Genomic DNA, 11,188 nt, shown 5'->3' on the forward strand with positions numbered 1-11,188 from the left:
AGGGTCAATATTATACCATCTATGGATTTTACAATCCTAGGTAATGCCAAAACCAGCCTACGTTTAATACCAGTATTTTTCAAAGAATAATACCCATTTTGTTGTTTTATTGGTGTTTTGGAGAGAAATGAATATTTATTTCTAAAATTAGTTTGTATTTTGTACCATAATGTAGGTACCCTCCATAACCAGTTTATACTGATGATTCCTAAGTGATTCCATAACCTCATTTTTATATTTTTTATGGAGACATCTATCTTCCAAAAATGTTACCTACAAGTAGAAGATCTCTTCAAATCTGGCACTACCAAGGATGGTACCCTGCACAATAACTGCATTGGCCCTTTATATTTCCTTGAGCGTTTGAATTAATAAATTTTTAAACCCATTTTGAAGGACATTACCATTATTTACTTCATAAAGAGAAGATAAACAGAGAGGGACTTATACCATAACCACTCTGTATTTTAATGCAGAAATTTGTACAAAAGTAGTGTACAATCAGTACCATTAGTTTACAGACCGACTTTCTGACTGGAGAAAGAGGAGGAAAAAACTGACTTTTTTGTAGTTTTTTATATTTCATTTTTATTGGGATTTATTTACCTACATACCTATTTTATTTTCATTATATGAACTGTCGTACCATTTATTTGCTTTCTGTTTACTTTATTACTTTACCTATTAGTATAATTTTGAAAAATGTTCACCGTGGACAGTTTTAGCGACGAAAGTTATTTTCGGATAAGGCCGAAAAGAACTGAAATTTTAGTTTGTTTTTTTTTTCTTAATGCTAACGAAAGAGAAAACATGTTGCTAAAACTGCCCATTGACCTAACTTTGACAATCGATACATTGGTGATGAGATAACTAGCGACTTTATTTCTAAGGAATCTTAGCTAAGTTTAGCTCGGGGCCACTAAAACGATAATCATTCAACAAAATTCGTTGAGGCTAAAAACGGAGTAGCTGACAGCATAGAGCGTTTTGCTCCAAGTCCTCCGCTCTGTATTTAGCCTACCTCATTGAGCATTACTGTATTTCCTAGATACGGTTTTCCTTCAGCGATTTTTGTTGAATTGTTAAAGTCATTCCGAGAAAACCGTACCTTTAGGAAACTCTACAGTTTTATGGTGGTGTTAATAGGAACTGTATTTCCCAGGTGAATGGAAGTGGTATCTAAATTTCTACAAAAAATGTCTTTTTTTCGCTCCGAAATTTCCATATGGATTAAGGAGTCGAACCCGCACCCTTCAAGCTTCAAATCTTTTTTTCGAGTTGAATGAATTGAGCTCCGAAATTTCCATATGGATTAAGGAGTCGAACCCGCACCCTTCAAGCTTCAAGGTACGTGATTAGTCATATCGCTTCTAAAAAAAAGTCGTGACCTTTCGAAAAGGACATTTGTAAAAGCTTTGCTTTAACAAATTAATAGGTTTTTATGTACATATTGAAAAATTCAATCTAAAGAAAAACACAATTATCTATAACTTACAATAAATAACCCCCAAGTAAGCGCAACTGATCTATTATGAAGGTACATGAGTACTTACTTTTACTTTTATACTACTTACGTTCAAACTGGTTCGACAGTGAGTTGAGGTATTTACAGAAGTTGAGCAAATTTATTTATAAACAAAATGAGATCCATTTGTTTGTACACAGTAACGCATCCTTCCCTCTAACTCAGGACCAACTGCGTTGTTTATCATATCTGGGGTCACTGACGCACACAAAATCGCGATTTGTGCAAATTTTTGTAGAGCACGGGGTCTTGCAGTATTTCTCTATCGACTGAAAATGGAGCAGAGAACAGACAATTAGTTACCTACAGGAGAGGAAAAAGGAAATTTTGACTGTGTTTTAAGCACATTTAAATGCTTGTCACAAATATCGTTCCCCGGTTATTACACCTAGATACATTTTATGACCTGACTTGGACTCGAACCACCAACCTCCAGATCCAAAGTCCAACGCGTTAACAACTGCACCACTGAGGTTGGTAAATTAGTTACAGTTCTCTCTATCAAACGCCTTCCCCCTGTGGCAGATTTTATCCTGATGGGACAATGTTCGTTCTCGGAACGGCTGGCTTTCTCCTATCCTGTCTTCCTTCTCTCTTCGAGCGCGAACTTTCATTCACACTGGAGCTTAGAGAAATTTCGTCCAAATGTGACATACATGGTTTTGAAACATCCCCCAAGTAAGCGCAACTGATCTATTGTGAAGGTACATGAGTACTTACTTTTACTTTTATACTACTTACGTTCAAACTGGTTCGACAGTGAGTTGAGGTATTTACAGAAGTTGAGGAATTTACATTTAAGGAAAAAGTTGAGGTATTTACAGAACAAAATTCCACTAAAAGATGAATTTTTTTCTATTAGTTTTAAGAGATTTGACAGAGGGAATTGAAATAACGGAGGTCTTATCGTCCCGAAATCGACGAGAAAATGAGGACAGGATAAGAGAAAGAACCCCCTACCTAGCGCTTACAAGGCAGGTGCGCTACCCTACAAGCTAACTAGGCTAGCTAATGTGTAGATATTTCATTTACAAAAACAAAATGTGTACAAAAGTGGTTGTATTTTCCTATGCTTGTCACAAATATCGATACATTTTATGACCTGACTTGGACTCGAACCACCAACCTCCAGATCCAAAGTCCAACGCGTTCACAACTGCACCACTGAGGTTGGTAAATTAGTTACAGTTCTCTCTATCAAACGCCTTCCCCCCTGTGGCAGATTTTATCCTGATGGGACAATGTTCGTTCTCGGAACGGCTGGCTTTCTCCTATCCTGTCTTCCTTCTCTCTTCGATAAAACCTCGGCACTTAGTTCCCTCTATCAAACCTCTTTTAAAAAAGTCATATTTCTAGCCAGTAGTAGTCAGAAAACAGTTGAGCTTATCTGAGAGGTAAGAAAAGAAAAAGACCGCAAGTCTAGTTAGCTTGAAAGGCAGCGCGTCTGCCTTGTAAACGCTAGGCCGCGGGTTCGATTCCCGCCCGGGGCAGATTTTATCCTAAACAGATAAGGTTCGTTCTCGGAAAGGCTGGCTTTCTCCTATCCTGTCTTCCTTCTCTTTTAGCTTTCGGGAAGATAAGACCTCAGCAGTTACAGTTCCCTCCTTCAAACCTCTAAGGAAAAAAAGACCTACTTACTTCTTCTTCTTCTTCTTCTTCTTCTTCTTCTTCTTCTTCTTCTTCTTCTTCTTCTTCTTCTTCTTCTTCTTCACAGTTCCCGCCATCAAACCTCTTAGGAAAAAAGACCTACTTCTTCTTCTTCCTAGCCTTTTCCTGATTAAAAAGCGGTGTTTCTGGTCAGTCTCATCCAGGCAGCCCCCTAGAAAAAAGACCTACTTAAAGGATAAAAAACGATAAACTTACTTGGAAAATCTTCCATCCCCACTCCTGATAGGTAGTATTTCCTCCATCAAACCTCTTAGGAAAAAAAGACCTACTTCTTCTTCTTCTTCTTCTTCTTCTTCCTAGCCTTTTCCTAATTAAATAGCGGTGTTTCTGGTCAGTCTCATCCAGGCAGCCCATAGAAAAAAGACCTACTTAAAGGATAAAAACGATAAACTTACTTGGAAAATCTTCCATCCCCACTCCTGATAGGTAGTATTTCCAGTCAACTGATACATCACAAATAAACTCTTTGTCGGAACACAGTTCAATTCGCTCACCAACGTTTCAAGTCACGACCTTATATGCAATAAATGGAAATATTTTTCGCGCGAACTTTCAAATAAACTCTCTAGGAATTCAGGTCTCAGCAGATAATGTGCATCGTTTGTGTGAACATAGAGGTCTGCTCCTTTAGAATTCTGAAATGTGAAAACAAAAGCAAAGGTTGGTTATAGTGATGGGTCGTGGGTAAATACCCACTGGGTGGGTAAATAAAAATTGGGTATTTACCCGGGTATTTATCCACCCCCAGGGTGGGCCCTAGAAAAAAGACCTACTTAAAGGATAAAAAACGATAAACTTACTTGGAAAATCTTCCATCCCCACTCCTGATAGGTAGTATTTCCAGTCAACTGATACATCACAAATAAACTCTCTAGGAATTCAGGTCTCAGCAGATAATGTGCATCGTTTGTGTGAACATAGAGGTCTGCTCCTTTAGAATTCTGAAATGTGAAAACAAAAGCAAAGGTTGGTTATAGTGATGGGTCGTGGGTAAATACCCACTGGGTGGGTAAATAAAAATTGGGTATTTACCCGGGTATTTATCCACCCCCAGGGTGGATAAATACCCGGGTATTTTAAAAAAAGAAGAAAAATAAACAAAAAACGTCGTCACTTGATTTTTTTTTAATTTCCCGGGCACAATTCGACTGAGGCGCTTCTTGAAAATACCCGGGTATTTATAAAAATTGGGTATTTACCCGGGTAAATACCCAGGGTATTTACCCCAAAAATAAGTACCCGGGTATTTACCCATCACTAAATACAATATAACAACACTACAATGAGTGATACAATCAATAAACTAATAATTTTGAAAAATGTTCACCGTGGACAGTTTTAGCGACGAAAGTTATTTTCGGATAAGGCCGAAAAGAACTGAAATTTTAGTTTGTTTTTTTTTTCTTAATGCTAACGAAAGAGAAAACATGTTGCTAAAACTGCCCATTGACCTAACTTTGACAATCGATACATTGGTGATGAGATAACTAGCGACTTTATTTCTAAGGAATCTTAGCTAAGTTTAGCTCGGGGCCACTAAAACGATAATCGTTCAACAAAATTCGTTTAGGCTAAAAACGGAGTAGCTGACAGCATAGAGCGTTTTGCTCCAAGTCCTCCGCTCTGTGTTTAGCCTACCTCATTGAGCATTACTGTATTTCCTAGATACGGTTTTGCTTCAGCGATTTTTGTTGAATCGTTAAAGTCATTCCGAGAAAACCGTACCTTTAGGAAACTCTACAGTTTTATGGTGGTGTTAATAGGAACTGTATTTCCCAGGTGAATGGAAGTGGTATCTAAATTTCTACAAAAAATGTCTTTTTTTCGCTCCGAAATTTCCATATGGATTAAGGAGTCGAACCCGAGGCTAAAAACGGAGTAGCTGACAGCATAGAGCGTTTTGCTCCAAATCCTCCACTCTGTATTTAGCCTACCTCATTGAGCATTACTGTATTTCCTAGATACGGTTTTCCTTCAGCGATTTTTGTTGAATTGTTAAAGTCATTCCGAGAAAACCGTACCTTTAGGAAACTCTACAGTTCTATGGTGGTGTTAATAGGAACTATATTTCCCAGGTGAATGGAAGTGATATCTAAATTTCTACAAAAAATGTCTTTTTTTCGCTCCGAAATTTCCATATGGATTAAGGAGTCGAACCCGCACCCTTCAAGCTTCAACACAAAGGGTTAAATACATTAACTTCTTTGAAGAAAAAAAAAAGAGGTTTGACAAGAAGAAACTGTGACTGCTGAGGTCTTACTATCCCGAAAGCGAGGAGAGAAGAAAGACAGGATAGGAGAAAGACATCTGTTTAAGTTAAGGTTCGCCCCGAGCGAGAATTGAACCCGCGATCTAGCGTTTCCAATGCAGGCACTCTAAATTTCAAAAAGCTTTGCTTTAACAAATTAATAGGTTTTTATGTACATATTGAAAAATTCAATCTAAAGAAAAACACAATTATCTATAACTTACAATAAATAACACAGAATAAAACTTTACAAAATCACAACAGATCCAAAGATCATGAAATGCGTGTAAACACACAAAACGCGATGCAAACCCTCCGTCGAAAGCGCTGGGGTTTATATTGAGAAGAAAAGATTAAAGCCTAGTATGTTCTTACAAATGTCGGAATTTTTGACCATTAGACAATTTTTCCCCAAAGCCTATAGTATACAGGGCGTTCAACCAAAAAGAACTCCATAGGAAATTAACCCGTAAAATCAGATTTTTACTCCATAGAAGTACAATAGCGCTAACACTATCAAAAGGATTATCGCGCTAACGCTTCCAAAAGGGCAATAGCGCTTAAAATGGAAGGTAACACAGAATAAAACTTTACAAAATCACAACAGATCCAAAGATCATGAAATGCGTGTAAACACACAAACCCTCCGTCGAACGCGCTGGGGTTTATATTGAGAAGAAAAGATTAAAGCCCAGTATGTTCTTACAAATGTCGGAATTTTTGACCATTGGGTAATTTTTCCCCAAAGCCTATAGTATACCTACAGGGCGTTCAACCAAAAAGAACCCCATAGGAAATTAACCCGTAAAATCAGATTTTTATACTCCATAGAAGTACAATAGCGCTAACACTATCAAAAGGATTATCGCGCTAACGCTTCCAAAAGGGCAATAGCGCTTAAAATGGAAGTTCGTGCTATAACTTCGTAAAGACAAACGCGCTAGCACTTCCAAAGGTTAATTTAATAGCGCTAGGGCTTCTAATACACGATCACGGTCGCGCTTCTAAAGGACAATCAATCGCGCTAGAACGCTAGCACTTCCAAACGACAGTACACATTCACAAGTAATCTTGTACCTCCTCTTAGCAGTTACAAAAGTAACTCGAGAAAAGAGTTATGTATTATTAAACGATGAAAAATTATAGGTACCTATTCGTGAACTGTCCTTCGACCTTGATATGTAAAAAGACCCAAAAAATGGAAGTTCGTGCTATAACTTCGTAAAGACAAACGCGCTAGCACTTCCAAAGGTTAATTTAATAGCGCTAGGGCTTCTAATACACAATCACGGTCGCGCTTCTAAAGGACAATCTCGCTAGAACTTCCAAACGACAATAGCGCAAAGGCTTCTAAAACACAATCACGGTCGCGCTTCTAAAGGACAATCAATCGCGCTAGTCCAAACGACTTAATGGTCAAAGATCCCGACATTTGCAACATACATACTTATTACGTAATACGTACACATTCACAAGTAATCTTGTACCTCCTCTTAGCAGTTACAAAAGTAACTCGGGAAGAGAGTAAAGTTATGTATTGTTAAACGATGAAAAATTATAGGTACATATGTGTTATCAAAAATATTTATTTTTCTATGTATCATTAATTGTACCTATGAGAATGAATCAATAAATGAATAAGAAGTATCTTTCGAAAAAGAAAAAAAATCTAAAATAAAAATTAAATAATACAGAGAGAGAAACAATCAATAAACTTTATTGACGGACTGCTCAAAGTTTGGGTTGACAAAATAACATAGCATACTACTCCTCCTTCTCAGACAACATTGTTATGCCTCGTTTACATTCAGCTCACTTCTGTGGCAATGGGCAGGGAATTGGGCATGACGAGAATGTAAACACCTCACTCGCCTCGCCACTTCTAATGCCACTGCTCCTGCCCTGTGCTCCCCTTATTGTCGGTTTTTTGTGCACGAGTCAAAGGACCGGCATGACGAGGAGAAGTGAAGGGGCAGGAAGGCGTTTACATTCAGCTCCGAATCATTTGCGTTGTGTGTTTTGTACGATTTTAAATGACCAGGGCAGCTTGGAGAAGTAGTTTAGGAAGGGAAGTGAGCTGAATATATAATTACACAACTTCTGCCTTCACTTCTCAAGCAGTAAAGAGAGAAGTAAATACGGCAGGACGAGTAAACGAGGCATGACAGTTAAAATGAGGTTGACATGATTTTAAATTATTTAAGTTTTACCTCAAACTTTTTCAGCTTGGTGACCCGAGATAGATCTCGAAATTCAAGTTGCAAAGTTGTCACCTCAGCTGTACTAGAATCAGGACTCCACCGCTAAAAGACGATTCTTTTTTTTTAAGTTTTTCAAAGTTTCATGTATTTCAACTCAAAACAAATTGTTTACATGTTACAAGCTTAAAATAGAAATAGAAAATCTAAAATTAAAATAAAAAGAGTTTTTACTTATTTCTAGTAACCAGATAACAATCATCTGGGTAATGGGGGTTTGTGAGGACATCAGGATTTGATAGAGAGGTCCTAAGAGATTTGATAGAGGGAATTGAAATAACGGAGGTCTTATCGTCCCGAAATCGACGAGAAAACGAGGACAGGATAAGAGAAAGAACCCCCGACCTAGTGCTTACAAGGCAGGTGCGCTACCCTACAAGCTAACTGGGCTAGCTAATGTGTAGATATTTCATTTACAAAAACAAAATGTGTACAATAGTGGTTGTATTTTCCTTTCAGAAGGAATTTTAATTTTTTCCTTTACTGTAGGCCAGACTCCGAAAATATGGAGCATCCACTGTTTGGAATCCCCCCGGAAAAAGCCTCGATACGGCCCTGGCGCTATCACGCCAAACGAGGGTAAACGAACTTCAGAAGAGGGGGAATTCCGAAAGGAAAACACGACTAGTATAGTACTTTCTTTACACTGTCTAAGTCTAAGTACATGCACCCTTTATCTCAACAGTTTTGTTTACCTCACCTATGTCAAGTGCCTTGCTAATGAATAGATCGTCTGCAGAGAAGTGATAAGCCGAGAGTAGACCGCCAAGTACTCGTATTGTGGCTTCGAATAGATTAACATCAGCTGTGCTTGACTCTAGACTGGGACGAAACTCATCGCGTACCCAACCACTTGCCTCGGCGAATTCTGAAACACAAAACAGTGTCTTCTTTTAAAGTCAAACCTGAGTAATTGAGAATCCAAGAGCCTGGCAATTTGCTTCCCGTTTATTAAAACAAAAGCACAATTAGCCAAAAAAGACAAAAATTAAATATTAAAAATAGTAGCTACTTTAATCGAGTAGCGACCAGTGGCGGCATTACCAGTGTAAAAAGATTATTGAAATGTGTAAATTGATTACAAAGGAGACTCTTTATAGTAATGCCGTGATATCCACAAAAGTTGTTAAAAAGCTGTGCTTCACCAGAAAGAATTTGAGATTTGATATTGATAAAAAGGGGAAAAAAATTCTTCGTCTTCTTCTTCTTCTTCTTCTTCTTCTCCTTCTTCTTCTTCTTCCTAGCCTTTCCCTAATTAAATAGGGTCAGCGTTTCTTGTCACCCTCTTCCAGGCAACCTTACTGTGTACACTGTACCCCAATAGTACTTCATGACCTGATAGAAAAACAAACAAACAAAAGAAATTACCATCATGCAGTCCCATAATCCACATCGTATCTAAACTGTCCACAATAGTCAATCCAAGCCCGAACCACTTGTGCGCGCTCTTCGACAAAGGCTTAAGCATGTCCTGACCCCACGCGTACTTCTTATACGCGGACCATGCATGCCGGAACGCATCTACCACGGCGCGTTGTCGCGCATTTGTTTGCTTGGAGAAATAGATAGGCTTTATGCTGTTGCTGCCAATGTCACCTGATGAGAAACAAATGACAGTTATAGATGGATAGATTTTTTTTTTTTTTTTTTTTTTTTTTTTTTTTTTTTTTTTTTTTTTTTTCCTTCTCCGCCGGGGTTACTTCGGTAGCGATGAAACAACAGATATTTCCAACCTGCTACATACAAGATAAGGAGAAAAAGCCAGGCCTTTCCCCAGAACGACCCAGCTGTATAGGGAATTAGAGTTCATAGCCGGGGCGGGAATTGTACCCTAGCCCATCCCTAGCCCAGCTTTGGGTACCAATCAGAGATTGATACGCCTATAAAAGAAATGGTACTTGTGGCAGGAAAGTTACGGTCCGCTGGATATATGCTTTACTAACAGGAACTGGCACAGAACAGAGCCCAGTGACCAGTGTTATTATAGGGGGCGTTTTAGGTTAAACGTAGAAGGGACGTTTTCACCAATTTTAGAGCCAAGTGATTAGTGGTTATTATAGGGTTAGGTTAAATACAAAAAAAGGAGCTTTGTTCTTTCGTCCACGGACGTGACTTCTGCATACTTTACCAACTTATTTCATTTTCGGGAATAAGTAAGATGGGGGCTGATATTTTTCATAGTACATCTTACTTTCTTGTCATTTTTGGAGCCCTACAGAAAGAGTTGGTTTTTCCTTAGTGAAGTTTAAAAGTGTTCACAGAGCAAACCTCGTTACCCTGGGGTTTTTTCTAACTCATTGACAGCTGCCTCCTGTAGCTGATTGGGTTCTACCAGGGCTGTGATGCTCCTGATCTTGGCTTACTTCTTCTCTATCAATGATTCACCACGGAGGGGGAAGTTCCCTGAGAGGTGCCTGAAGGGGCCTGAAAATCAAAATTCTTAGGGTAATAAAATGAGGTGCCAAAATTACCCCCAACCTCGGGTGGTGTAGTTGGTTGGGCACAGTGGGCTTCTGCTTGTACTGGACGTTGATTGTTTTGCAGTCCAAGTCCAGAGGTCAACAAATTTAGTGGACAGCACTTGTGACAAGTATTTAATTTCCTCTTTCTTTAATACTGTGCCAACAGTTGGGTTGTACAAGTGACTTCCTTGTGGGTTTACACGTGGTCTCTGTGCAAACCCCAACAATGGGGGCCCTCGCTATGGCGCCACATAGACGCTAGTGGAAGTATACCCAACCTAAAAAACATGTGGCCACTTCAGTTTACACAGTACCAAAAAAAAAAAGAAGACTTTTTTTTTTCTACAACTATGTTTACAGTTTCCTAACACTTTCTTACCTGTAAGGGGCTGTTTCCTCAGAAATGAGTATGCACCACTAAACTAACAGGTTTCGTTTTATGAGGTTGAGATCTCTTAGAATTAACGATATTAACAGACCAGCCACACGTAACAATTACGACTAGAATTCAAGAGACGGGATTAAATTCTTTTGGGAACCTTTTGGAAGGGGACATCCCATACGCTGAAACAGAAATTTGGAGAATGGAGTAACCTCATAGTTCCCACTTAACTTAAAAACAAGGCTGTGAGAATTTGGGAAAATTAGCCGGTAAGTAAAACCAAATGGGGAAAATGAAAAATAAAACCCCCCTACGCTGTTTACTATAGGTTGGAAAAACATTAAGGGTATTCATGGAAAAATGGAATTTAAAAAACCAAAAACAACCTTTACATTCCAAGAGGATGTGAATGGAAAAATTCTCGGGTTTTGGGGGAAATCCCAAATATAAAACAGCCACCCTGACACTCGCGCTTCCTTTTCATATTCCATTCCTCCACCTCCAAAGTGTTGATATCAACGTAGACTTAGAAAAGGTGGTTCTATGTTTATTCCTTTCAGGGAAGAGCCCCCAAAAAATGGGGATATTGGATGCAAATTCAGGGCAAAATTTCCCATCTGGTCCCATTTTATCTTACTCTCCAGA

At 38.7% G+C, this 11,188-nt stretch overlaps 1 protein-coding gene across 1 annotated transcript in view; it reads right to left on the reverse strand.

Annotated features, from left to right (window-relative positions):
• Nucleotides 1–3,773: 3,773 nt before the first annotated feature.
• The window catches only part of LOC103521396 (endoplasmic reticulum mannosyl-oligosaccharide 1,2-alpha-mannosidase-like), a 14,824-nt gene continuing 7,409 nt past the window's right edge, over nt 3,774–11,188 (reverse strand). Inside the window, exons 3-8 of the mRNA XM_026832093.1 lie at nt 9,068–9,343; nt 8,364–8,567; nt 8,184–8,287; nt 7,652–7,744; nt 3,994–4,140; nt 3,774–3,818 (exon numbers count right to left, since the gene is read on the reverse strand). Coding sequence (XP_026687894.1) covers nt 3,774–3,818; nt 3,994–4,140; nt 7,652–7,744; nt 8,184–8,287; nt 8,364–8,567; nt 9,068–9,343 — 869 coding nt within the window. The remainder of the gene's footprint in view (nt 3,819–3,993; nt 4,141–7,651; nt 7,745–8,183; nt 8,288–8,363; nt 8,568–9,067; nt 9,344–11,188) is intronic.

Source organism: Diaphorina citri, unplaced genomic scaffold, assembly GCF_000475195.1.
Source record: "Diaphorina citri unplaced genomic scaffold, Diaci psyllid genome assembly version 1.1 scaffold5152, whole genome shotgun sequence".
In the NCBI taxonomy this organism is placed as follows: Eukaryota; Metazoa; Arthropoda; class Insecta; order Hemiptera; family Psyllidae; genus Diaphorina; species Diaphorina citri.